The sequence below is a fragment of the Lynx canadensis genome, chromosome D2, assembly GCF_007474595.2.
Source record: "Lynx canadensis isolate LIC74 chromosome D2, mLynCan4.pri.v2, whole genome shotgun sequence".
Lineage (NCBI taxonomy): Eukaryota > Metazoa > Chordata > Mammalia > Carnivora > Felidae > Lynx > Lynx canadensis.
In genome coordinates this window covers 30,820,181-30,848,076 of record NC_044313.2, presented here as the reverse complement: position 1 = coordinate 30,848,076, position 27,896 = coordinate 30,820,181, and the positions used below count along the sequence as shown (strand labels likewise).

At 47.6% G+C, this 27,896-nt stretch overlaps 2 protein-coding genes across 3 annotated transcripts in view; one reads left to right on the top strand and one right to left on the bottom strand.

Moving 5' to 3' along the window:
- Positions 1 to 9,253, top strand: part of PI4K2A (phosphatidylinositol 4-kinase type 2 alpha) — a 33,169-nt gene extending 23,916 nt beyond the window's left edge. The window contains exons 7-9 of the mRNA XM_030334303.1: positions 159 to 292; positions 792 to 851; positions 6,778 to 9,253. Coding sequence (XP_030190163.1) covers positions 159 to 292; positions 792 to 851; positions 6,778 to 6,939 — 356 coding nt within the window. The 3' untranslated portion in view covers positions 6,940 to 9,253. The remainder of the gene's footprint in view (positions 1 to 158; positions 293 to 791; positions 852 to 6,777) is intronic.
- A 1,053-nt stretch (positions 9,254 to 10,306) lies between these two features.
- On the bottom strand, positions 10,307 to 18,146 carry AVPI1 (arginine vasopressin induced 1). Of its 2 annotated transcripts, none has more exons than XM_030334310.1 (3): positions 17,999 to 18,146; positions 11,889 to 12,185; positions 10,307 to 10,889 (listed from the first exon to the last, which is right to left on the bottom strand). In XM_030334310.1, exons 2-3 carry the CDS (start codon positions 12,173 to 12,175, stop codon positions 10,730 to 10,732), a joined length of 447 nt encoding a protein of 148 aa, XP_030190170.1. In that variant the 5' UTR covers positions 12,176 to 12,185; positions 17,999 to 18,146; the 3' UTR covers positions 10,307 to 10,729. The 2 variants fall into 2 exon arrangements, with proteins under 2 accessions (XP_030190170.1, XP_030190171.1); XM_030334311.1 differs by lacking the exon at positions 17,999 to 18,146 and adding an exon at positions 17,636 to 17,741.
- Positions 18,147 to 27,896: the final 9,750 nt, after the last annotated feature.

The following is a 27,896-nucleotide window of genomic DNA, read 5'->3' as shown; positions in this document are numbered from 1 at the left end:
AATTCCTTTGCTTACTCTTTAGGCTTTAGGATTAACAGCCCTGGTAACATTTCTTTTCTGTCCTATGTCAAGTAAGAGGGCTGTTCTACCTTTGGCAGTGCTCTGATAGGTGGAGGACAGAGATGGGCAGCTTTGTTTTTTGCTTTTCTTCTTTTCAGATCCCTTTTACTGGGCCTGGTTGCCCCAGGCAAAAGTCCCGTTCTCTCAGGAGATCAAAGATCTGATTCTTCCAAAGATATCGGACCCTAACTTCGTCAAGGACCTGGAGGAGGACCTATATGAACTCTTCAAGGTTAGCCCTGGGAACCTCAACCTTGTAACTATATGGAAGAAGGAATTTCTAATGGCTTTTCTAACGGGTCCTGATACAAGCCAAGAGAGAATGGCTAACACTCTTCTGACTTGTGTCGGCCAATGAAGAGCAAACAAAATTCCCACATGTGGGCATCAAGAACCTAGTTCGGGTTGGTTTGAAAAAATTGACAGCCGTGATGAATCAACATGGGTTTGTCTTGTGTGTCACGGGGCTGCAGTGTATCTGTAGAGCTCGCCTTTTCCATGGAGTACTAGAGGCCGGAATTCTACACAGTTCATAATGAGACTCGGGACAAGATACTCACTTGTTGTTTCTTTCCTCACCCATGAAACAGAGAGTTCTTAGGGTGGTAGTTAACTTCACTAAGCCTCATAAACCTCATGTAAGTTTTCTTTACTAGAAAGTTTTTAATTGGGGGAAGAAAGTGGGTTCTTCTGAGAGATTCACGCAGGTTCCGTCTCCTGCCCTTTTGCAGAAAGATCCTGGTTTCGACAGGGGCCAGTTCCATAAGCAGATTGCTGTCATGCGAGGACAGGTAAGCCTGGGACTTCCTCCTGTTGTCATCCCTGGACTCTCTCCGGGAGGGTTATACGCTCATGCTGAGTAAATGTAAAGCTTGTGTTTTACACCCTTTTAGTCTATGCCGTACATATTTGTGACTCTGACTTAGCACTTGGGTGAGGAAAGGTAGCCCTTTCAAATCTCCCACTTCTTCCACGGTGTCCAGTGCTTGGTGAGGCATTTATTATGAGCTCAGCTCTGTGCCTGTTGCTGGCTAGTTCATTGGTAAATTTACCCAGCGGCCCCTGTCTTCAAGTTGCTCAAGGCAGGCCATAGGCCTTGGTGGTTAAGAGCCAGCCTCTGGAGTCCGACTTCTTCACTACTTACAACCCCTGTGGCCTTGGGCCAGAGCCTCGGTTTCCTTGTTTATAAAATGTGACAATAATAATTCCTTGCAGAGTTGGCCAAAGGATTACATAAGATAAATGCATATCAAGTGTTCAGTAAAAATAATTACCTAGGGTTAGCACTCATATATTGATCGTGGTTATAATTTTTGTTATCGTTATAAGTTGTATTATTTCTTCTTTCTCCACTTTACCTTCAAAGAGAGCTAAGGAAACCCCTAGGGCATTCATTGTTGATCTTCAAAAGTAAAGACTGTGCCTGAAAATTGTTTTAAAAGCTCTGTAGAGCACTGACATTCTGCTTATCACTTGATATTTTCTTTCTTTCTTTTAATGTTTATTTTTGGGGGGACAGAGAGAGAGAGTGTAAGTGGGGCAGAGAGGCAGAGGGAGAGAGAGGATCCCAAGTAGTCTCCGTGCCCAGCGCAGAACCCAACTTGGGACTCAAACCCACGAACCATGACCTGAGCGAATATCAAGAGTCAGATGCTCAACCAACCAAGCTGCCCAGGCGCCCCAACCTTAAAGTCTTAAAGACACCTGGGATGGCATAGTGGGATGACTTAGTGGACACAGTGCCTGTGTTTGAATCCTGGCTCTGTCATTTATTGGTGAGGTCTTGGAGAAGTTGTTTAATCTCTCCTCCTTTTAGTGTGTCCATATGTAACATGGGGTTAATAATAGCTCCTATCTCATAGGGTTATTATGAGATCAGTGGTTTAGAGTAGTACGTGGTGTATTGAAGTAATCAATATGTATTAGCGGTTTTGATTATGATTTTGTGTGCAGAAAAGGTAGGTTCTCACATCTTTAAAGGTCAAGAAGGTCTTTCCAGTCATAATTATGCATTTACCTCTACCTACCATTTAGGTAAAGGCTTCTTGTGAGAGCAACTCTTGGGCTTACTGAGTTCATGTTTCCTTGGAAGTGGGATGTACAGAGGTTCAAGAGCTGCAGTTATTATAAGCTGCCTGAATACCAGGGACGTGGTCTTCCTCCATTTCCCAAATAATGTAAGGGCCCAGTTAAGCTGGCAGAATTTTTGGAGACCTTAAAAGCCACACGATGTACTGTGGTATTATGGAACTCAGCATAAAGGAATGAACTTCTCAACCTTGTGTAGGCTATGCCTCTGTCCCTATTATACTATCTTCTCTAATCCCTTTCCAGCTCAGTCCCTTGCCAAAACCATAGCAACCCTCCTCTCATCATATCGGTCAGGGCCATTATCTAGAGTGGCAAAAGGGGGTGTGGGGTGGGAGAGTACAATTTATCTTTCTCTCTGTCTTGTGCCCTTAATGTCCTTTGAGGGCCTTTTGGCCTCTTACGACTTAGAGTGCCTCCCTCTCAACACCGTAAGTTTCCATGAGCATCCACCTCATTCAGCAGGTAGGTGGCCAATATATCGGTCACATCCTTACTTGCTTACCAGTCCACACACAACGAGGCAAGACGAGCCGCCACTTTGCAGAAATTCTGACATACCACAGGGAAAGGAGGTCACAACCCTTTCCGTACCTGAGCTGTAATCACAGAGTGCCTATATGAGGGCCCTCGGCCAAAGGGGAAGAGTAAAGACCTTCCAGAGAGCTGGAGTTGGATGCCAGTTGTTACTCAAAGACTTTGCACCAGATGTTAGATCTACTGCGGGGTCTGAGGGAAAGTCTCTTTAAATGGCACTTTCAAAGATTTTATCCTTTAGCTTTATGTGCTACAGAATATGTGCTTATCATTTCCTGTCAGCTTTTTAATTTGAAGAATTTCAAACCTTAGTAAAGTAGGATCTTCTCCTAGATTCACCGGTTATTATAGTTAGCCACGCTTGCTTTATCTCTGTATCTATTTGCTTGTATCTCTATAGGTTATCTATCTGAGGAATATCTATCTCTACAAATGTAGCTAATTTCTCTCTTTAATATAACTGTATAATTTGTCTCTCTCTAGATAGATAGATTGATACATTTATTTTTGGCCAAATCTTTTGAAAGTAAGCTGTAGATAATTTGACATTTTACCCCAAATAACTTCAGCATGCATAAAAAGGCAGCTTGTAACCCAGAGAATAATAGGGGAAGCACAGGAAGAACCAGCCAGGGCAGGTTTAAAATTCTCTGTCTCTTGGCCGCCTGGGTGCTCTGTGAGTTAAGTGTCCAACTCTTGATTTCGGTTCAGGTCATTGATCTCATGGTTCATGGGTTCAAGCCCCTCATTGGGCTCTGTGCTGACAGCATGGAGTCGGCTTGGGATTCCTCTCTCCATCTCTCTCTCTGCCCCTCCCTCCCCAAATAAAGTAAAGAACTTAAAAAAAAAATCCTGCCTCTTAAGTGGGGTGGTTTCCTGCATAATTCACTCCAATTCCATTTGAAACTCCTTTCATTCTCTACCAGAGTTTGTGCTCAAGGCTCTTTGAAGCAGTGGAGGATGCTGACAGATACTAAAACAATGAGTAAAACAGAATTAATTACAGATAGGATCCACTTCTGACTTCTCACCTCTGTTTCAGGTGTATCTCTGCCTCTTCATGGGCAGCATTTGCAGGCCAGGGATATTTGTGGCTTAAAGGCCGTGTGTCTCTGTGATTTGAGGGTCCAGCCTTTCTTACCCTCCCCTCTGTCTGTGGCCTGGCCATGAAAATCTTCAATATCTGGCGGTTTAAAGAAGGCTATCTAGGGGTGCCCTGGCTGGCTCAGTTAGTAGAACGTGTGACTCTTGATCTTGGGGTTGTGAGTTCAAGCCCCATATTGGTTACAGAGATTATTTAAAATAAAATCTTTTTATTTGTTTAACTTTTTAAAGAGACAGTGTGTGAGCAGGGGAGATTGGCAGAGGGAGAGAGAGAGAATCTCAAGCAGGCTCCGTGCTCAGCATAGAGCCCAATGCGGGGCTTCATCGCACTACCCTGGGATGGTGACCTGAGTTGAAATCAAGAGTTGGGCCGTCAACTGACTGAGCCACCCAAGAGTGCCCATACTTAAAAATAAAAGCTTTTTTTTAAATTTGTTTTTAAGGTTTATTATTCGTTTTTGAGAGACAGAGAGAGACAGAGTGTGAGCAGGGAGGGGGAGAAAGGGAGACACAGAATCCGAAGTAGGCTCCAGGCTCTGAGCTGTTAGCACAGAGCCTGATGTGGGACTCAAACTCACAAACCGTGAGATCATGACCTGAGCTGAAGTCGGATGCTTAACTGACTGAGCCACCCAGGCGCCTCTTAAAAATAAAATCTTAAGGGGCTTCTGGGTGGCTCGGTCGGTTGAGTGTCTGATTTTTTTTTTTTTTTTTTTTTTTTTTGGCGTCTGAGTCTTGATTTGAGCTCAGGTCATGATCTCATAGTTTGTGAGTTCAAGCCCCACTCTGGGCTCTGTGCTGGCAAGGTGGAAGCCTGCTTGGGATTCCTTCTCTCCTCTCTCCTCTCTCTCGTCTCTCTCTCTTCTCTTCCTCAGTACTCTTTTCTCTCTCTCTCCTCTCTCTCTCTCTCTCTCTCTCTCTTTCTTTCTTCTCTCTCTCTCTCCTGCCCCACCCTCTCCAACGCCCTCTCTTCTCAGAATAAACTTAAATAAAATCTTAAAATAAATTTAAAAAATCTTAAAAAAAATTTTTTTTAAAGATTTACTTACCTTGAGAGAGAGTGTGTGAGCAGGGGAGGGACCGAGAGAAAGAGAATCCTAAGCAGTGTCTGCGCTGTCAGTGCAGAGCCTGATGCAGGGCTCAAACTCATGCACTGTAAGATCAGGACCTGAGCGGAAATCAAGAGTCAGTCACTTGACCAACTGAGCCACCCAGGCGCCCCATAAATAAAATCTTTAAAAAAAAAAAAAAGAAAAGAAACTGGGGCGCCTGAGTGGCTCAGTTGGTTAAGCCACTTTGGCACAAGTCATGATCTCACTGCTCGCGAGTTCGAGCCCTGCATCGGGCTCTGTGCTGACAGCTCACAGCCTGGAGCCTGCTTCCGATTCCATCTCCATCTCTCTGCCTCTCCCCTGCTCATACTCTGTCTCTCTCTCTTTCTCTCAAATATTAAACAAACAAATAAATAAAAACATAAAAAAAAAGAAACTGTTTTAGAAAGCAAGCAAGCAGGCTATTATCAGACTACTTCCACTTTTGTACTCTCCTATCAGAGAAGATAGATGGTGGTGATTCTAATTTTGGCAAACGTGTCCCCATGGACACATTTCTGAAATATCTGTAAAAAACAGACTAAAGTTGGTAAAGAGCTATGTTGTATCCTGAATGGGATCCTGAAATCAAAAAGAACTGTACTGGAAAAGCTAATGAAATACAAATAAGTCTGGCGTTTGGTTAATAGTAATGTTCCACTGTTAATTTCTTAGTTTTGGTAAATGTGCCATAGTTCTATAAAAATTTAACATTAGGAAAACTGGTAATGGTGTACAGGAACTCTCTGTACTATCTTTGTAACTTTTCTGTAAGTCTAAAGTTATTCCAAAGTAAAAATTTTACTCAAAAAGACTCACAAAAACGATGATAAAGAGACAGCATTAGGGGTGCCTGGGGGCTCAGTCAGTTAAGCACCTGACTCTTGATCTTGGCTCAGGTCATGATCTCATGGTTTGTGAGATTGAGCCTCATGTTGGGCTCTGCGCTGACAGTGCGGAGCCTGCTGGGGATTCTCTCTCTCTCTCCCTCTGCCCCTCTCCTGCTCGTGCTCTGTCTCCCTCAAAATAAATAAATAACCTTAAAAAAAAAAAAGTAGCAGTAGAGGGAGAAGCCAACTGAAATGTTGGCTTTTCCCCCAAATATATGGTCTTTGTAGGAAAATTAGAAAATAAGTATAAACAACCATGAACAAATAAAAATCCCCTATAATTCCTTGACCCAGAGATAATCAGTGCCAAGTTCCAGAATTTTTTTCTCTGCAGATAGGTAGATAGAATTTTAGAAAATGAAGGTAGAGTCTTTACATCATAATACTGGCTCCTATCTCTGTCCTTTGCTATCTAATGACATTGTGATCAGCTTTCCATGGCAATAAAATCTATCTTTTAATTGCTGTTTCTTAGCCCTTACATTATTAACTGTTCCCATACTCTGAGACATTTATACCATTTTTACCACTAAAAACAATACTGCACTGTATTAGTTGAAACTAAGTGTTTTGTGCCTATCCATGATTGTTTCTTTAGTTCCTAAAAGTGGAATTGCTGAGTCAGAAGGCCAGTTCACTTTTAAGCCTTTATCGTCTGTTTGCCTTTCTGAAAAACTGGCCCAGGGTCCAGCCCCACAGCTTGGCTCTGAACTGTCCCCACCTCTGAGGCATCTTCTTCTTCTGTATCCTTACTAATGGGAAGGGGAAAAAACGGGAGGTTTTTGTTTTAATTTGTATTTTTTTAAATGACTGGAGAGGTTTCCATTTTTCGTATTTTGCCCGTTTATATTCCTACTTCTGGAAATACCCTAGGTGTATAGTTTTTCATTTGTGTGTTGTTTCTTTTTGTATTGATTTATGGGAGCACTCTATCAGCAGGTCTCCCTTCAGAGGCAGACCAGGATGCCTTGGTCTTTTCCTCACTGATCTTATTTTTCCTACTGCAGATCCTAAATCTGACCCAGGCCCTGAAAGACAACAAGAGTCCCCTGCACCTTGTCCAGATGCCACCCGTGATTGTCGAGACGGCCCGTTCCCACCAGCGGTCTTCTAGCGAGTCCTACACACAGAGCTTTCAGAGTCGGAAGCCCTTCTTTTCATGGTGGTAGCCCGAGAGTCAGACAGAGACCTACTGTTCGAGACTCGGGCTGGGAGGAAGCCTGGGGGTGGGTTGCAGGAAAAGCCCGAGAAGCCGGTGGAGAGCAGTGCCCTTGAGAGCCCTTCTTCTCTGCTCGTCACCCCCCTCAGGGCTTTCCCAAGCACAGGGAGAAGCACAATCAGAGGGACAGTGTGTGCCTGTGGGCCCTTCTGAGTGCTAGGGAGGCTGGAGCCTCCGCGCAGGTAGTCCAGATGCCCGGGAAGGAGCAGCTCCCTTCAGCATCCCCTGGGGCAGGCTGGGAAATTCCCTTCCCTCCCTGACACCCTGCTCTGTGGCAATTCCTCATTATATTCTGCATCAGAAAACAGACAGACAAATACACATTTAAATATTAGTAGCAAAACCGAGGCAGATTCCCAGATCCTCTCAGGTCAGAAACCTCTGATCCAGACCTAAATTTGCATGGACCCAGATGCTCAGGTGCCTCACAGTTCCTTACTCCCATGGACCAAGGCAGCTGGGTGATTCAGAGGGCAACTCGGTGACTCACCAGTTGGGACAGACAGAAGCCACACCTTTCCTTTGGGTTTTTGCCAAGTTTTCTTCCCCTTCTCCCACCAGTGCAATAGGGTGACTGAAAGCCTCCCAACCCAGTTCTCGCAGCGGGGACACTTTTGCTCCAGAACTCTTAGTGGTTGTGCATATGATTGTAGAGATTGGCTCTGCTCTCTGCCCTTCTAGGGACACAGTGTCTCTAGTCCAGGCTTGCAGTTTGCCCGTCATTCAGGCAAAGGCAAGAGGGCAGAAGCGGCTCCCCCAGTATGCACAAGCCATCCATTTGGCCTGAGTACATGCCGGGGCTGTAACTGGTCTGTGGGCAAACATCCCAGCCTTGCTTCCCCAGTCTTGTGACAGACACCCCGGTCCTCTTGTTTCTGTTGTTTCAGATATTTTTTTTTTCTCGACACTTTTCCCTCAGGGGGTTCAGTTTTGGGTTCTGGAGTGGGTCTCAGTGAGGATTCTGGGATGCATCTGAGCTCATAGGAGGACAGGATATTAGGTCCCTGGACTTCTTTTTATGCTACCACTGCTGCTGCTTGGCGGAGGTAATGGGACTCATATTCTCTTCCTAGTCGGCAGCTTCCCTTTGCTCCCTGACTTCTTGTTCTAGGCCAATTTTTCCATGGCTTCTTGAGAAAGGCAGGGCCCAAAGGAGAAGGGCCTTCAAACTGTCCCCTAGAGCCTGCCCGGTTCAATGTGCATCTTCCTGCTTCCCTGTCTCTTTTCCCTCAGCTGTCCCCCTTGCCAGGTGTCCGAGCCCTTTCTACACCAAAGCAAAGAATGGCCTCAGGAGAGAGTAGAGAGGGTGCCATCTGTGGCTAAGGGGCAGTTCTGTGCTACTGGACACTTCAAGATTCTGGCACCCTGCGATTGGTCAATCAGTCTTGGAAAGAAACGATCTTGAAGGTTTGAAAAACAACCAAAGAAAGGGAGCGAGGACTATGGCTGCGTGCCCTCTGCTTGCCCGGCTCCCACTGCCCAGGAGGCAGAGCAGAGATGTGCAGCCCTCTCGTCAGCTGGGCCAAGCTGGTCCCTTTGCATCCTAGCCCCCAGGGGCCAGCTTGTGCCGGGGGGCCCCCCAGCTGACAGGAGGAGTCTCTGGGAGCTGGGTACGCATGCCCTGTGGACAAAGGCACAGCTCCTAACCCTGACAATCTCATTCAGCTGGCCTGGAATCTAACCTTGGGGACCATGTTTGTGACAGTGCCTGCCCCCAGACTGTAGGAGCAGCAGGGCTCCCAGAGGCCAGAAGGGACCCAGGTGTGCTTGGCTCTCCAAAGATCTCTCTCCACAAACCTGTCGGTAAAGCTTCCCACCTGGGCGTCGAGAGAGCCTAAGCTGTCTTAGAGGAGGCTGGGGGAAGCCAGCCTGTGCAAGTAGGTCTGCACATCGCCCTCATCTAGACCAGCTCTGTGATGAGAAGGAAATCGAGTCCAACATACGAGGGGGCTGGCCCCAGTCCTGGCAGGCGGGAGCGTGGGCCATCCTTTCCTGTCATGTTTCCATTCTCCTTGAAGCCTGGACTCAGGTTGCCTTGAATGTGGACTAGGGAGAGCCAGGAGCCTCAAAGTGCCAGGGCAGGCTTCTGGGCGGCACTCACAGAACAGCCGGGCCCTCTGTCAGCCGCAGGCCCTGTCCCCGTGTCAGGGAGGAGAGGCCGGGCTGGGAGAGTACTGCTGCCTGTGTTCTTCCAACGCACTGTAGAACTTGTATGTAATGTATTTAAATCAATGCAAATGTATGAATAACAAGTCCAATTCTGACCTTTTTTGTCTAGTTTTCTTGGGTGAAAGGAAGACAAGGTAGAATGCAGTTTTAAGGACAAAGAACCATGTGTTTCCATGGAATCGCTGAGATACAGCCCCGAAGTTATACAGGTCCTCATTTCCAAGGTCCCAGTGCTCTAAAAACCAGAAATATTTTCATCGACTCATTTGACACCAAAACCTGACCTGACCCTACACTGGTGTGAATTGAAGCTATTTGTAACCATGATGTTTTCCTCTTAGTGTATTTGTTGCAGAAATACTCATGTTTTGTTATGAGATATTTCCCTACTAGGGATTATGCAGTATTTGCACTGAGTACTTCCTACAAGCTGAAAAGATTCTGAGTAACAAAATCCTCTAGCCCTATGGGTTTGGGATGAGGAATGCGCTCTGCTTCTCTTCTTGGCCACAAGAGGGCAGCGTATCCTTTGTGCGCATCACTGCCTGCTTGAAGCACTTTGAACCCTGGGTCCTTTAAAGGGTGGGTAATGGGACAGATAGGATGCCTGGGAAACAGAGGTGAATGCTAATGAGCACATAATATGCTGTTGAGGTGAAGCCAGTAGAAGTAGTCAAAAATCCTCCCCTTAAAGGTTATCAGGCTACAGGGAATCTCAGATAATGCTGGAGGCTCAAGAACGATTGGTCCAACTGTTGACCCACCTCAGGATGGTTGGCCCATGGGGATAAAGATGCCATCTGAGGAGCTGGCAGCCACTCCTTTGCAGGCTCACTGCCCACTGTGCAAGGCGGACTGGAATAGTCTTTCCCCTTCTAGAACTGGCCAGAGGCCAAGAACCCTCTCTCTCCTGTGGATCAGGACTGCCTACGGAAATGCTTCCATCTCCCGATCTCTGGAAAAGGAGGCTTTAGCACAGAGGATCTAGGGGATGGGGGGTGGTGGGTGTTGCTCTCGGGGGAAAAGGAGGCCTGGCCTATTTTCTCCTTCCCAGGAACACCCCTTCCCTGCAATAAGTGCAAGCCCTCACCCCCTGGCTCCAGAATGTCCATTGAAGAAGCCTCCCTTTCTGTGACAGACTCACACAGTTCTTGATGCAAATGTTTTTATTTTGCCACTTAAACCACGGTTTCCTCGCACTAGCCTGACAGGCAGGGGTGTGGGCAGGTGGCTGGACCATGGGTTACAGTAGTAGCAGGAGGGTTAGTAGCAGGAGTGGTGAGATGCTCAGTCTCCGTGCCCATCGCTGGACTCCCAGGGGGATATCATGCAGCCCGAGTATACTGTCGGGTGGGAAGAGCTGAGGCAGGAATGGGTCCCACATGGTGTAGAGCTCAGGGGACACCTCCAGTCCTGTTCTGAACAGAGCAGGCCAGTGGTAGTGGCCTTCCATTTACCACTGTGGGGCTGTCTGCCTCCAGTCTGTCTTCCTTCTTCACTTCCTGGGCCCTTTGGCAAAAGTCCCTATGATTCCTGGGGAAGTTACTGCCGTTCCCAGCCCCTTCCCTGGATCAGTGTCTGATCTGATGGAGGTAGCTTGTGGGGCCTGGCTTCTTCCAGTTCCGGCGGATCCTGGCACTTGTCCTCCTGGAGTTCAGATACTGATCGCCAGAGGCCATCTCTGTGGCACCACTCTGTGGGTCGGCCAGTGGAGCACGGGGCTCGGGGATTCTGCAGGGAACAAGTGTGTGATAGGCCCAAATCAATAGGAAGAACAGAATGCAGGCTAAAGAGATTTTGGTCAGGATGAACTAAACACACCGTTTGGGGCAAAATGAGACCGGGGCTCTGGACTCGTCTGCCCCCCTGATTGCTAAAGACTAGGCAAAGCTTTCAGATTTCTTTTCTGTAAAGAGAGCTGGACTAGATCGGGGTGTGTGACAACTCAGCCTTTCTCCAGCTTCATGCTGTACTTATGGCAGCCATCATTAGTCAGCCGTGATATGAGACTGGAGGAACCAAGAATCCTCCTTAGCAAGATGTTTTAAATTGGGATTGCAAGTCAGCTAAAGTTCATATGCGCAAGAGGCTGATTTGCTCCCCCTGGACCTGATGACTCGGAAGACCTATCCAGGACTAATATTCTGACTCTGGGGCCCGAGAAGGCAGCGGGAAGAATGGAGGGCAGAGTGTAACCCACAGTGATTGGCTAGGCTGTGTGGCTCCGCTCAACCCTGTGGGGCTCGCTGTTCCTAGGCTGTCAATGACCTAGGCAAAGAGGGGGATGACTAGGGGAAGTTGGAAGTTCCTCAACAATTTTTAACCCTCAGTGCCTCTACCGAACCTTCCTACGCTATATTCTCTATAATTCCACAGGCAAGATCTTAACCAGGTTTACTCTTGATTTGTTACCTCTTCTGCAACAGGGAAACACGTTTTTTTCCTCCCAAACAGTGGCCCCTCCCACTTGGCTGAGAATCACTGCAAAATGAGGTGGCACTGATAGGACCCAGGCATTCCCTTCTGTGGAAGTTCACAAGATCCTACAGGACTCCAACAGTAACAGCAATCGTAGGCACTGTGTACCTCCCCCCGCCCGCCCCCCCCCCCCCATGGCAGATACTTTACGGTGAGGCCAAGTCAGTAGCTCCAGGTCATACAGCCAGAAAATGGTGGAAGGAGCATTAGTAGTGCCCCCCTTCCCTCAGGCCTCCAGTTCCAGGAACCCACCTGAGCCGGCTGCAGTGGTGCAGTGAGTGGCCCAGGGGTTTTGGCCGGGGGGGCCTCTTCCTACGCAGCCTCCTCAAGGCCTCTGCCACACGGTGGTCTCCTGCACACTCCCAGATGATCTGTGCCCGCTCTTCGGCCAGCTGGTCCCCACTGCGCTGAAACAGGCCCTGGATCTGCAGCAGCTCGGCGTCCTGGAAGATGTTGGCTGTGGCCTGCTTGCGGCCCCGGGCCTCAGCCGGGGCCTGCCAGGGGGGCGGCTCGCTCACCACAGAGGCGGGCGTTCCCATCCTGGGTGCTCTGGGGAAGGAAAGCACAGAGAGGCATCAGCTCAGCAGGCCCTTCCCAAACCTGGGGTCCTGACGGATACAAGGGCTTCTGGTGTTTCTGTTCTCCAGGAGCCAACGTGCAGTAAGTCTTAAAATCACTCCAATTGCCAGGGCACCTGGGGGAAATTATATGCATAAGGATAGCCAGACTTTATTATAAAGTGCTTATGAGTGCGACACATGTACTACCTCCCTGAAGAGGCCCGGCAACCAGTGAAGTAAGACTTGTTTATCCCCACCGTGCAGATGAAGTACAGCTCAGTTGAAACGATCCTTCCACAGACACGAAGCCTTGGTTAAGTGCAGAGCCAGGAGTAGCACCCAGGTCTGTGGTTCTAAAGCACATCCAGGTCGTAAGGACGATGCAGCAGCAGCCACGGAAATGTGTCGAGCATTTCACATGTATTGGGCACCGCTGTAAAAGTCGTAGTCACGTCACGCCATTGAAATGTGAGCACGACAGCCATATGCGGTAGGGGCTGTGCCCTCGTTTCACAAATGAAGAAACTGAAGGACAGATCCAGATACTGCTGATGCCAAGGCCCAGGCTCTTAGCACAGAAGTGAGAAAGGGGTATGACGTTGGGCTACCCAGGCTGGAATCCCACTTCTAGCCACCTCCACCACTTACTGGCTCAGCTGCTTCCTGTGTAAACTTCTCAAACTATACCGATTTCGGCCTGAGTTGCAGTGAGGACTGAGTGAAGGCAGCGTTAAGAACAGTGTTCAGTGTTCTACTATTCTGCTTTTCCATCTGTAAAATTGAGAACAGTCATCCCACCTATTTTCAAGACCCTCAGAGACAAACCAAGTCCGTACAGTTTAACAAACACAGTATGAAACAGACCAGTCAGATCTAACTGTAGTCCAAAAGGCCATGGAGAGGAACGTAGGGACGAAGACGCAGCTACAGGGTTAGAATATACAACCATGGGCAGAGGCTGAAATCTTAGAAGTTTAATTAAAAGGAAGACTTATGTCCAAGTCCTCCCCCACCTTGCCGAAAATGAAAATTAAATGGTCTTCCTCAGTTCGAGAGAGTTCCACCTTGAATAATAAAGGCATAAGAGGCTCACTCACCCTATCCTTGTCTAGTACAGCCTGAAAAAGTTATGAGATTGGAAGGCAGACTAGAGACAAGGAAGACCAAGGACTCTGGCACAACACAGAACTGGGCTTGAATCCCAGCCCTGCCACCTTCTTAGCTATGACCCTAGGCAAGTTACCCAACCTCTCTGAGCCTCTTTGCTCAGCTGTAAAATGGGGCTCATAACCGCTTCCTAGGATTGTTGTAAGGATTGAATGAGTCTAGTGTGGTATCAGGTACCCGGTAAGAGCCAAATAAACGAAATGCCCACCCGCTGCCCTTTTGACACTAGCTTAAAAGGGGGCGGGGGGAGCAAAAATTAAAGCATTTAAACACAAAACGTCCATGCTCACCGTGACAAACCCACACAGAATGGAAATCATAAAAAACGCGTTCCCAGCTTCCAGTGAGTGCTCAGCCTGCTTGCAGAGTGGCCCCGGCTCGCACCTGCCTTTACTCTCCTGAGAGTTTGAACCATCTCTCCATCCCGTTTAGACTCCTCAAATGTAACTGGCCCTCCCTTTCCCTGGCTTTCCCTCCTCACCTCAACAGCCACCCTCCTCATTCCAGTAATTTCCACACTCCCCCTGTCCCAGTGTCTAGGCCTATTAGAACCTCACTCTCTTCAAAAGATTTAATAACTAAAACCTGTAGAAGATTTTCAGGTAAATTAACTTCATAAAAATTGTGCTTTTTATCTGGAAATGGGAATTTTAAAATCTACCTCTCCTTGGGCACTATTATGGAATCCAGTTAACAACCTTGTATGTGTGGTAATTAAATCCCCTGAGCTGGATAATAAAAATACACTGTGACCAGAAAACAGTCACCAAGTAACACTGTCAGGCTGATAAAGGAAAAAAGCTAACTATGGGGCATTTACTCTGCACCAGGCAACGTGGCAATATGCATGATATCATCTGATCCTCAAAAGCATTCTAGGAGTGGACGCTGTTACCCTCACCCCAGCGCACAGTGGGGCAAAGGAAGGCAAGATACAGATGAAATGCTGGTGGCTCAGCCAAGGTCAGGACCCAGTGTAAGGGGACTGCAACCGTGTATGAAAACCACAGCTGCCTTCACAGCCAAGCAGCTCAGAGCGTATTTCTTCCCATCGCTCCTGTGGGGGTGTCTCACTGTTCTTACCTGATTCACAAAGGAGGAAACCTCCAGTGGGAAAGGAAGAACAATGAACACATGCACACGAGGCAGGGGCGGGGTGGTAGAATTTATTTTAATCTTTTTGTTAACGTCAGAGCTGTTTACTGTTTGACCAGCTGTTCTAGCCTTAACCTGCGGCACTCTGAAGAGGAAGATCCCCAGCTCCCACAAAAGAAATCTGGAACTGCAACCCAGCCCAGTGCACAGAGTACTGGCTCATGAATCAGAGGACTACGTCCGGGCCCTAGTTCTGCCACTCAGCGGCCAAGGGGCCTTAGGCACTTCACGTCACCTCCATGGGCCTCGGTTTCCCTCTACATCTGTAAGAAGAACAGGATGATTATGCTCTCAGAGGGCGTGTGCAGAGTCCATGATTCTGGGGAGACTAGGTCTGTACAGAAGCAGCAGTTGGATTTGCTTGTCTGCCAAGGCCATGTGTGGACAGGTCTGGCTAATATCAGGTGCCAGGAAATTCCCCAACCAGTAGTTCCCCTTTTCTGCCCTCCTCAATCTTCCATGGAGACAACACACTGTTTTGCTGCTGTGGGATGTGGGGTTAGGGTGTGGGAGAAGGCAGAGAGATCACTGCTGTAAAGCACTCCAGTGACCCAGGCTGGCTGTGGCCTAGCCCGGGGCAGACTCCTCCTCTGGTCTGGGTGGTGGGACAAGGGGTGATCCTGCTTCTCTCAGACTCAGGCCCTCTTACCCTCCCTTCAGGGAAAATGGCAACAGGATGAAGCAGCAGCGGCCTCAGGGATGGCTTGGAGCCTAACTTCCCAGATGGCCCCGGCCACCTCTGCCAGGCTGCAAGGGCCTACAAGGCCCTGCCTCCAGCCTCTAGCCTCCACGTTACAGTGAGTTACACACACCAACAAACCATCTGGGTGAGTCTGGGCCAGTTTCCACCGTACCCTCCGTGCACCGTGGGGTGGGGAGCCTTGGCACCCCCAGATTTTGAGATCCTCACTCTTGGCTCTGCCTCCCACCCTGGGATTCAGCCAGCAGTGAGACTGGGAATAGAAATCCATGTATTTCACATAGGATTAGATGTAAACTTGGGGAAAACTGAGTCAGAACTTTTATTATCAAAAGAAACTTTTAAAAAAGATTTTATTTTTACTTATACACTTAACTGACTGAGCCACCCAGGCGCCCCTACTTTTATTATTTTTTAAAGATTTTATTTTTTTAAAGGAATCCTAACCTCTCTCTTTTTTTAAGTTTATTTTTATTTATTTTGAGAGAGAGAGAAAGAGAGCATGAGAAAGGGAGGGGCAGAGAGAGAGGGAGAGAGAGAGAATCCCAAGAAGGCTCCACACCGTCAGTGCAGAGCCCATCGTGGGGCTTGATCCCAGGAACCGTGACATCATGACCTGAGCTGAGATCAAGAGCTCGACACTTAACCAAATAAGCCACCCAAGGCACCCCAAAGATTTTATATTTAAGTAATCTCTACACCCAATGTGGGGCTCGAACTTTCAACCCTGAGATCAAGAGTGGCTTGCTCTACTGACTGAGTCAGCCAGCCTCCCCAGAAAAAACATTTCCTATCTTATTCAATGTGTGACCCCCCTCCCCAATTTCTTAGATAAGACCTGAATCCAGGAAAGTCAGTGTATGCTTGAACAATGGTACTTTTCTACACTAGAAAATGACACCACAGGGCTATTAAAAGATTACAAATGGATCTTTCATTCCAGAGTTGACATGAAAGAATATAAACATGGGTCTGTAAGCAAATGAGTAAAAACTCATTTGCAAATTGCAATTTGACACAAGCTAGCTTAAAAAATGAACCCCCAAAGTAAATACCAAATGTTGAAAATGACAAAGTTCAACTTGCTTTGAAATAGGCAATAAATGAACTACAGAGCTTTAACAAAGACATATATTTAAAAAGTGACTCACCACGCAATGAATTTGCAACATATGTAGTGCGCAATTGAGCATCTTTTGTGGTATATGAAGCTCAGTTCAGACAGCTATTCTGACTGGTCTCAGGGAGGCACAGGTATCCACAAGAGGCAGAGCACACTTTGTGTGAGCCGGGGGGCAACTGCTTCCACACTCAGCTCACCTCCTTCAGATAACTCTGGTGATGGTAATAATCTGTAATCGGAGGCAAAGGGCCTCTTGGGAGAAGAACTGGAGGCTCTGGCCCAAGGCCCAAATCAACACTTGTGGCCCTGGACTGCTTCCCTGACCCTGGACAGCTGCCAAAATCTGTGGCTCTTCCAGTGGGAGGCCCAGTCCACATGGCAGTGTGAGCCCCCGCCCTTTAGGGCCTAGCCCCGGCCGGGAGCACCTGAGAGAACTGCACACGTTGGTCTCCAAACCTAATGTGGACGTGGAAAAGGGAACGGGGACCTACCCCCAGACCAGTTCTCAGATACGACCGGAAGAGAAACTCTAGATCTAGCAGTAACTCTTTTCAATGGTTCAAGAACCCTGAATTCTGGCTGTGCCACTGATAACCGAGTGACGTTGGCAAGCCCGTTTCCCCTGCCTCATTTTGCTCGTCATTAAAATAGTGAGAAGAGTGAGAACAAATAACCCTCAAGGGAGTAAGGGAGATAAAAGTACGTGAAAGCGTCCATCTCGGTACATTATACCATGAATGAGTGATGTTAAGGGAAAGGCTGTTTAACAACCAGACAGTATAGAACCATTTTCATGAAACTCCCTCAAAAGGGGACTACACTCTTGGGGAAAGAGGGTAAAGGGAGATGGACTCATCTGTGGACTTTTAAGTCACAGCTGCCATTGAGGCAGCTTGCTTTGTGTCAAGCACAGAACATCATTTTCAAATAGGTAATCTCTTTAATCCTCACTCCTACGAGGGGCACTCTGGTTATACCCATTTTACAGATGAGAAACCCGAGCTCAGAAAGGTTAAGTCACTTGCCCAAAGTCAAACAGGAGGTAACTGATGATATACCCAGGTAGTATATGATCCCAGCGCCAGGCTCTCAACCACTCTTATTTTTGTTCCTGCCAGATGGCTGACGAGGTCTTCGGGGGAAGGAATGACCCAGGAGGCTCTGAAACCTCTCGAGCCTGCTATCTGCTTCTGCGGGTTTCGGAAGGCGCAGGGATTGAAAGTCAGATCTCCCAAGGCAGCCTCGGCGCCCTCAGCACTCCGCGGCCCCGCGGGGAGTCGGAGCGATTACTCACCACGCTGAAGGGCAGCGTCGACAGACCTCAAATCGGGATGGGGCAAGCTAAGATGTGCCCACCCCAAACCCTTCACGGCCTTTCGAAAGGGCGGGCGTAGCTCTGCGCTTCCTGCTGTGAAGGTGCTCACAAGGACCGGGCGGCGTTCGCCCACAGGACGAGAGCTCGGGAGGGGATATCCTGGCCCAGATCGCTGGGCGAAACCCCCGGCACAGATCGGCCCCCGGGGCTCAGACGTGGCCGCTTCGCACAACGCCGTGCCCTAAAGTGGCCCTGCGGGTTCGGGTCCCAACGGCACCCGGGCTCTGACGGCCGGCCCGCCCGCTCCTACCGCAGCGCGAGCCGGGCCGCCGACCTACGTACCTGGCTGCCCAAGGCGGGCCACCTAGGTCACAGCCGCGACTCCCGGGAGAAAACGCTCCCCAGCCGGGGAAGAGCCAATCCTCGGCCAAGCCCTGGTGAGAGCTCCGGAGAGAGCCTTCCAAAATCGAACGCGGAGACTCTGCGGGCCAATCATCAGCAACAGAGCAGCGAGGGGCGTGTTCAGGCTCCGCCTCCTTCCCTTCGCCGGCCCCGAAACCCGAGTGCGAAGATTCCCCGGGTCCAATCAGCAGCGGAGTAGCGGCGAGGGGCGTGTCCGCCGGGGCCCCTTCCCTCCGCCCTCGGCCGCCCTAGCGCGGCGCCCGGAGGCTCCCCCTTCATTGACGTCAGTGCCCTAGGAGAGCGCGGTTTTGCTGGCGCGGGAGCGGGCGGGGCCGCATTCCAGCCTCCGGGTGCGGCGGTTGCGAGCCCAGTCGGGTACACGTGACGGGTGCCCCCTCTCCTGGGCCCGAGGCCAGCGCTCAAGGCGCCGCGCTCATTGCCGCGTGTGGCCCTCTGCAAATAGACCTGCAGTTCCTTAAATTCACTTCCCAGACAGACCACTTGCCTTCTGGCTCCTGCTTTGAGGGAAAGGAAGGGATAGTCAGACCTTGAGCTTCAAAGCTGGAATGTCGTGGGTTCGAGTATTACAGCAGCTGTGTCACCTTGGGCCAGTTACCTAAATGACAGTATTAAGAAGGTTTTATACATTCATTGGGCAATGGTCAGTCCATTAGGGACCCACTCTAAGTTCCTTAACAGGCAGTGCATAGGAGACCCCTATAAGCCCCTGCCCTGGGGGAATTTACAGCCCAGTAAGGGAGGCAGATATTAAAAAGCTTAAGACATTTTAGCAGTGATTACAATTGTAATAAACATTATAGCTAGAAAAGAGTCAAATGGAGGAATCTCAGCTCCTTGTAGGAGGTCCTGGGAGATAGAAGAAGCAACATCTAAGCTAAGATGTGAAGGAGGAGTTGAAGTTGGTCAGATGAAAAAGAGTGGGTCTGGGAAGAGTGGGTCTGGGAAGAGTGTTTAAGGAAGAGAGTATGGCATGTGCTAAGTCTAGGAGGTAGCTGGACTCCTGGAGTAAGGCTAGCAAGGGAGAGATTGGTGAGGAAGCAGGAGGCAGAGGGGGGCCATGAAAAAGTTTCCATTTGATTCTGTACGGGGAATACCATTACATATATTTGTTTAATAGGCATTTTATTTTATTTTTAAGTTTATTTTTGAGAGAGAGAGAGCACACGACTGCACACAAGTCAGGGAGGGGCAGAGTGGGGAGAGACAGAGAATCTGTTTGAGCGGAGCCAATTCGGGCTCCAACCGTGAGATCAGGACATGAGCATGAGCGAAGTCAGACGCTTAACAGACTGAGCCACCCAGGTGCCCCTTAATAGATATTTTATAGCACTCACCATGTGCTAGTAATGCCAGTCGGCACTTTACAAATGTTAGCTCGTTTCATCCTCCTGACAAATTTGTGTTTTTAAGAAGGTCACTTCGGCCATAGGTTGGAACTTGGATTACAGGGGGCGGGTGTGGATGCAGAGTGCCCGGTAGGTTCTCCATGAATGCTTGTTTACTTGTTTGGAAGATGAGGAGTTGTTTGCTCACTGGTTCAAAAATGGTCAGGAAGGCGCCTGGCAATAGGCAGCTAGGTCTCCCTGACTTCTGAAGACCTGGGGAAATGGCAAAAAGAACAAAGAAATCAGCAATGTTCGTCTCCAATAGAAGGCTGATTGCTGCAACGCCTTTCAGCCAACTGCTTGGCTAAAGAGAGGACTGTGTGGGCTCCTAAACAGGATGGCTGGGCTTCTGAACCAGGGACTGCCTGTACCCTGTATCCTGATGCCAGGAGCTCAGATGAGCCTACCAGGATAGGAACTGGGAACTTGTGGCTTCTGGGTCAGATGTGACTAAGGCTGGGTGGAGAATATCTGGTCTCTCCAAACACTTTTGCAGGCATGTGACCATATGCTTACCACACAATGGAACCATTTCTGTTGTTACAGCTTTATGATTCAGTGTTTCTGATGAGAAGATAGGGCACTAACATCATGCCGGAGTGCAGGGTCTGGGATCCACACCCCGACAGAGCCCTGTTTAGAAGAGAAGGTCGGCTCTGAGGAGTAGAGTCCTGGTGTAATTCAGGCCAAGACTCGGTTTTACGAGGTATTAGATTAAGGTGAGGTGAGTGAGGAATACTCCTTGGGTGCAGTATTTAAGGGGGCACTAAATAATCCAGATAAATATTTTAATGTAGTATTTTTAAAAAGCAAAATGTAAAACATCCACGGTGAACAAAAGATCACTACTTAAAATAAAGACAGACCGTTGTTTGTTTTATGGCCTGGCGTCATTTTGCAACAGGAATAGTCATTTCCAATCAGCCCACAGTTCCATGCAGGTCACTATTACATTCCCTGCCAATTAGCTTTAGGAGGGTTGAAAATAGTGTGTGAACAGATTGGGCAACACAAGGCTTTATGTGTGGTCCTGTTTTTTGATGGTAGGGCTTTCATCAGCTTTTTCCATTTGACTCAAAATGTGGAAGGATATTTCGGTACGTGCATATAGGAGTGCGTATGTTTCCTTTTGCCCCGGGCGCCAGTATGGCTCAGCAAGGTGCTAGTTTCTAGGGGAGTAGAGTCTAGGAAAGGGGTTCCAGCTGTTCAGCCTTAAGCAAATACCTAACCTCTCCACTTTTCTATTTTCTCATCTATAGAGTGGGAATAATCATGCCCATCTCTCTGTGTTGCTGTGACGATGAAGTGAGGAGTCACAGCACTCAATATAAACCTTGCTACAGACACTAAACCAGCATTTGACTCCTTCCCTCTCTGTCCTGCAGGAGTTGTTCAAGCAACTCTTACCAATGCTTCCCCAAAGGGGTTGAGATTTGCTCCAGAGGGTTTGTTGCTCTCTGTCCTGTTCTGGGGAGAGCAGAGAGAACGTTCACCCTCAGCTGACAAGCAGTAGTGTGACTCTTGAGTCAGCTCCGTTTTTCCTTTCCCTTTTTTTTAAGATTTTTTTTTTTTAATTGTAGAGGGGGGTGGAGAGTGTGAGCGGGAAAGAGGGGCAGAGGGAGGGAGAGAGAGAAAGAATGCCAAGAATGCCATGCTTAGCTCAGTGCAGAGCCTGACGGGGGCTCGATCCCACGACCCTGAGATACAACCTGAGCCGAAATCAAGAGTCAGACACTCAACCCCCTGGGCCACCCAGGCACCCCGACTCTGTTTTTCTTGATAAATGATCCTGGTGCTTCTAAACGTTTTTAAAAAGCACCCTTCTTCTTAGGACATTATACAAGGCAACTTACTACAGCCCTCTTCTCTGAACTTGACCCAAAACAGCAAAGTCCTACAGGCAAATAGTACAATATAGAAGCAGTAAAAAACAAAACACAGCAAACGAAAAACCCACACCTAATCTAACCAATGTAGATTGTAATTAAAGGTCAGTTTTATATTAGTCTGCTCGGATTGCCATAACAACATACCACAGGCTGGGGGGAGGTTAACAACAGAAATTTGCTTTCTCACAGTTGTGTGGACGGCAAGTCAAGGTGCCAGGCCATTCAGTTTCTGATCAGAGCTCTCTTCCCAGGTTGCAGACAACAGCCTGCTCACCGTGTCCTCCTATGGTGAAGAGAGAGAGCTCTCTGGTGTCTCTTCTTATAAGGGCACTAATCCTATCAGATCAGGGCTCCACTCCTCATTTAACCTTAATTACTTCCTTACTCCAAACACACTTATATCGGAGGCTGGAGCTTCAACATGTGAATTTTGGGGGGGCACAATTCAGTCCATAGCAAGTATGGACTCACAGTTTTTTGTTTGTATTTTTTTAATGTTTATTTATTTATTTATTTTAATGTTTATTTTTGAGAGAGAGAGAGAGAGCAGGGAGAGGCAGAGAGGAAGACACAGAATCTGAAGCAGGCTCCAGGCTCTGAGCTGTCAGCACACAGCCCGATGCAGGGCTCAAACTCACAAACCTGAGTACATGACCTGAGCCGAAGTCAGACACTTAACCGACTGAGCCACCCAGGCGCCCCTGAACTCACGGTTTTTAACAGATAAGTAGGTATAGAAATAAGTGAGTCGTAAATGTATGCATATGCTTAAATGTGTATGTGCACATGTGTACATGTGTATGTATACACACGAACACACACAAACACACACACATTCCCCAGCTGGGTCTGCTGAGAGGGCCTAGAAGCAATGATGCCGCAGTAGGAATAAGCACATTTACAGCCCACATACTGAGTTCCCAGTACCATGCTCCACAAAAGGAACCACGGTTCCTTGGAGAAATGAATCAATCACTGGGGTTGAGAAATTTCAAGATGATTCTAGAACATCTTGTGCTGGAAAGTAAGGAAGTACTCAAAGAATGATGGAAACATCAAAAGGACTAGGAGTCAGTTGATGAGGGCTCCCATCAGCAAATGCAGAGCATCAAAACAAAGCACGACAGTAACAGATTATAACCCAGTGAGTGAAGTAATACCTAAGTCCATAGCAATATATAAATGAATAAATGAGTACACAGAGGAGAAATAGGCCTCCCTTATGGTAGAATGCCAACCAATAAGTGTAGAAGCAATGAAGCAGCTAGAAAATCCTTAATGGTTCTTACAACAGCCCTGTGGCCAATCATAAAAATAAGGATTGTAGTAGTTTTGCATATTTTCTTTCCGTTGTATATGCATGGTGGTTTGGTACATAGTAACCTTTTTCTTTTTCTCTCTCTTCACATTTTCATTTGTAAGTTTCGTAAGTCATCGGAAGTTAACGTTACCAGCTTAGTCTTTAGTTAACAGTACATTCTGAGGGACTCTGGCAAACTCAGAAGTATTGAATACAGACTGTTGGGACTGTGTATCTCCCTATTTTGGAGACAGGATGTGAGAACTTCCAAGAAAGAGAGCTGTATCTCATTCGGTGGAAATAAGGAGTTGTTTCATTGTAGTATGGAAGTCCGAAAGTATGTTAAAGTTTGCGTACGGAAGATGCGTCTCCAAAGAGGTAGACTGTGCCAGTTATCTCTGGGATAACGGAGCAAAGGCCTGGAAATACTTTTTTCCAGCTGGCACACTGCTCAGCTTTGTCAGTAGAGGGAGCTGGCAAGACACCGTAGGAGGAAGAGTTTCTCTCCTTGGTTCTGGTGTGTCCTGTCCCTGAGCTCCTGCAGCCTTCGAGGCTTCTCCAGGGCCAGCTCCTGGAGTGCACGTGATTTTTCAGGCACCGGGTCCTGCCGTGTGGGCTCCCGCAGTGGGGGTTCCCTCAATGTGCGCACCTCGTTCAGTGCCTGCAACACACAGTGGCTACTAGCTTCCCTGAGCCACCTGAGTGGCTTTGCAATAACTTTTGAGGTGGCTCCCTGTGAATGATTGCTCCCAGCACCCCACATTGCTAATTTCTGGCAAGTTCTACAAGTGCGGCACCTCAGTGAGACTTCTTTGCCAGCCACTGAGCCACAGCTACTACGTCCTTTCTAAGGAGATCTGAATCTTGGCCTCGGTGGGAGGGAGGGGGAAGAAACCTCTTCTTAAGGGTCCATCTCAGCTCTAGGGGTAGGGGCTGTTCCTTATATCATCTTTTCCTGTGTTCTTTAGAGTTATCTTTAACTTCTTGTGAGCCAATGCCTCAGCACTCCATTATAGTAAATAATTCCTTGCATTGAGGTTTCCTTATTCAAATGACGTGTGGTTTCCTTCTCATGATTGGACTTCGGCTGATCCAGTGGACAATGGCGAGACTGGTAGGTTGGCGAGGATAAAGAACCTCAAGTGGAAAAAGAAACAACAAAAAAAAAAACCTCAAGTGACAGCAGGCTTCTGTCTTACAATCTAGTGATGCACTGGGAACCAGTGAGCTGGGTGTCCAAGTTCGTTCAGAAAACAATATCGAAAATAAAACTAACACATGTGAGCGCTAAGCTCTTTACATCTCATGGAATCCACACAACAGCCCAGAAATCATGCTGTTAATCTCGTTAAACCCGTGAAGAAGCTGAGGTTGAGAGATTTGCAAGATGTCAACGTGCCCTCCAGGTACCACAACTGCTTAACAAATCACCCCAACACTGAGGGGTATAAAATGACTATTTTATTATGCTCATGGATTCTGTGGGTCAGGATGTTTTAAAATGTACTCAAGCTCGGGGCTCCCGGGTGGCTCAGTCGGTTAACTCTTGGTCAACTCTCGGTTGACTCTTGATTTTGGCTCAGGTCGTGATCTCGCGGTTCATGAATTGGAGCCCCGCGTCAGGCTCTGTGTTGACAGTGTGGAGCCTGCTTGGGATTCTCTCTCTCTCCCCCTCTCTCTGCCCCTTACCTGCTCTCACCTTCTCTCTCAAAATAAATAAGTAAACTTAAAAAAAAAACGTACTCGGGATTTTGGTTTTGTTTAGGAATAGTGAGGCCAACAGATCAGGAGATGGCTGCCAGTGAAAAGACAGTTTGTTACTCACAGTTCCCCAGAGGAAGGGACAGGCCATGCCACGTGGGGCCACATGGCGAAGCACCAGGGTCATTCAGGAGGCAGAAGGAGCAAGAGAAAAGCATGGACATGAACTCTTACTGTAGTTTTTATGGGAAGAAATGGTTGCAGCAAAGTAAGCAGGCTAGGCAGGTTTAGGATAGTTTGAATAATTCCAGCAGGCACGGGGCTTAGGGACTGTCTCCAATTGTCTGATACCTTCCCCTGGGATGATTAGGCAGAGGAATGTTGCCTCCTGGAGTGTAAGAACCAAAATAGAGGAGGTGGTTTGGAGTATGGGCTCAGGATTGGTTGGTTTGCATGTCAGAGGCATGCTCAGCATCACATGATCTGCTATCTTTAGGAATTAGCAAAATCTGGGAGGGAGAGTCCCTCCCTGGCTCTGCAAGGTCCCGAGATGTCAAAACATCATAACACACAGAAAATAAAAAGCACGAATGATACACAGGAATTCAGAGAGTGCACGGAGGAAGCGGCTTGTCTCTACTCTACAATGTCAGGACATCCGCTGGAAGTCTTGAATGCTGACGTTGCCTTGACAGCCGGGGGTTGGAATCATTTGAAAGCTCATTTCTCATGTCTGGTGCCCAGGCTGGGGGAACTTGAAGGCCAGAACTTCTGACTGGAGTGCTTCAGTGGCTTGTCAATGTGACCTAGAACATGGGCTTCTTCCATGGTGGCTCAGGGCTACAAATATGAGTTCTCGTGAATCAGGCAGGAGAGGCTTTGTCTTTTGAACAGAACTTAAAAGTCATACAGTGTGGTTTCTATCATCCTCTTAGTTATAACCGAGTCACAAGCTTACCCAGATTCAGGGGAAGAAGCATAGACCCAACCTCTTGATGGAAGAGGAATCAAAGAATTTGGAGCCATTTTGTTTTTAAACCTCCGCGGAGTGGAACTAGGAGTCAGACCTCAACAGTTAGGATCCGAACCCTCCTTGCTTCATTAAGGTGCCATCATAAGAAACAGAAATCTGTTTGTTATCTCAGGTAAAGAAGGGGGAAGGAGGTTACTGTAAAGCAACAGTGAGCGCACAGAAATGAAGTCTCGCTGAACAACCTGGAGTAAGTCATAGGCAGCTGTTCTTCCTCATCATCTTTCGTCTCTGCAGAGCTGCCTGTGATGGTTACTTTTTTTTTTAATGTTTATTTATTTATTATTTATCTTTGAGAGAGAGTGTGTGCCAGCTGGGCAGTGACAAAGAGAGAGGGAGACAGAGAATCTAAAGCAGGCTCTGCACTATCAGCTCATGAGGCTTAACCTACAGAACCACCCAGGCACCCCGCTGTACTGGTTAATTCTATGTGTCAATTTGACTGGGCCACAGGGTACCCAGATATCTGGTCAAACGTTATTCTGGGTGTGTCTGTGAGGGTGTTTTTTTTTTTTTTTTTTATATATGAAATGTATTGACAAATTGGTTTCCATACAACACCCAGTGCTCATCCCAAAAGGTGCCCTCCTCAATACCCATCACCCACCCTCCCCTCCCTCCCACCCCCCATCAACCCTCAGTTTGTTCTCAGTTTTTAACAGTCTCTTATGCTTTGGCTCTCTCCCACTCTAACCTCTTTTTTTTTTTTTTTTTCCTTCCCCTCCCCCATGGGTTCCTGTTAAGTTTCTCAGGATCCACATAAGAGTGAAACCATATGGTATCTGTCTTTCTCTGTATGGCTTATTTCACTTAGCATTACACTCTCCAGTTCCATCCACGTTGCTACAAAAGGCCATATTTCATTTTTTCTCATTGCCACGTAGTATTCCATTGTGTATATATACCACAATTTCTTTATCCATTCATCAGTTGATGGACATTTAGGCTCTTTCCATAATTTGGCTATTGTTGAGAGTGCTGCTATGAACATTGGGGTACAAGTGCCCCTATGCATCAGTACTCCTGTATCCCTTGGATAAATTCCTAGCAGTGCTATTGCTGGGTCATAGGGTAGGTCTATTTTTAATTTTCTGAGGAACCTCCACACTGCTTTCCAGAGCGGCTGCACCAATTTGCATTCCCACCAACAGTGCAAGAGGGTTCCCGTTTCTCCACATCCTCTCCAGCATCTATAGTCTCCTGATTTGTTCATTTTGGCCACTCTGACTGGCGTGAGGTGATACCTGAGTGTGGTTTTGATTTGTATTTCCCTGATAAGGAGCGACGCTGAACATCTTTTCATGTGCCTGTTGGCCATCCGGATGTCTTCTTTAGAGAAGTGTCTATTCATGTTTTCTGCCCATTTCTTCACTGGGTTATTTGTTTTTCGGGTGTGGAGTTTGGTGAGCTCTTTATAGATTTTAGATACTGTGAGGGTGTTTTTGGATGATGTTTTTGGATGAGATTAACATCTGAATTGGTAGACTGAGTAAAGCAGATTGCCCTCTCTAACGTGGGTGGGCCTTGTCCAATCAGTTGAAGGCCTGAATAGAATAAAAAGGCTGACCCTCTCACAAGTAAGAAGGACTTTCTCCTGGGGCATTTGGCTGGCTCATTCGGAAGACTGTGCAACTCTTGATCTCAGGATTGTGAGTTCTAGCCCCGTGTTGGCTGTAGAAATTACTTAAATAAACATAACACTTAAAAAAACAAAAGAACGGAGTGCCTGGGTGGCACAGTTGGTTAAGTGTCTGACTCTCGAGCTCGGCTCAGGTCATGATCTCACAGTTCGTGAGTTTGATCCCCTTGTTGGGCTCAACGCTGATGGCACAGAACCTGCTTGGGATTCTGTCTCTCCCTCTCTCTGCCCTTCCCCAGCTTGTGCTCTCTATCTCTCTCTCAAAATAAACTTAAAAACTTAAAAAGAAAGAAAGAAAGAAAGAAAGAAAGAAAGAAAGAAAGAAAGAAAGAAAGAAAGAAAGAAAGAAAGAAAGAAAGACTTTCTCCTGCCTGACTGTCTGAGCTGAGACATTGTTTGCTTGTTTTTCCCACCTTTGGACTCTAACTGAAACACTGACTCTTCCTATATCTTGAGCCTTTAGACTAAACTACACCATGGCTCTCCTGAGTCTCCACATTGCCAACTGAAGATCTTGGAACTTATCAGCCTCCATAACTACACCAACCAATTTCTTATAATAAATCTGTATGTGTATGTATATCTATATCCATCCATCCATCCTGTTTCTGTAGACAACCCTAATACACTGCCCTTTTCTCTGCAGATCAGCTTCCTCTGCCAACTCAGAATTTCTGTTCCCCCTAAATTTGCCTCATGCACTGACTTTGGTTACTGCAGCACTAGCTCCATTTAGAAATGACCATTTGGCCAAATTCCAAAAGAAGGAATCTGATAGGTCCAGCTTGGGTCGGGCGTGGAGGTGGGGAAGTAGAGGCAGAGCTTCATAGCAGAAATATACCATCTATATCTAGAGCCGCCACTCCGACAGGG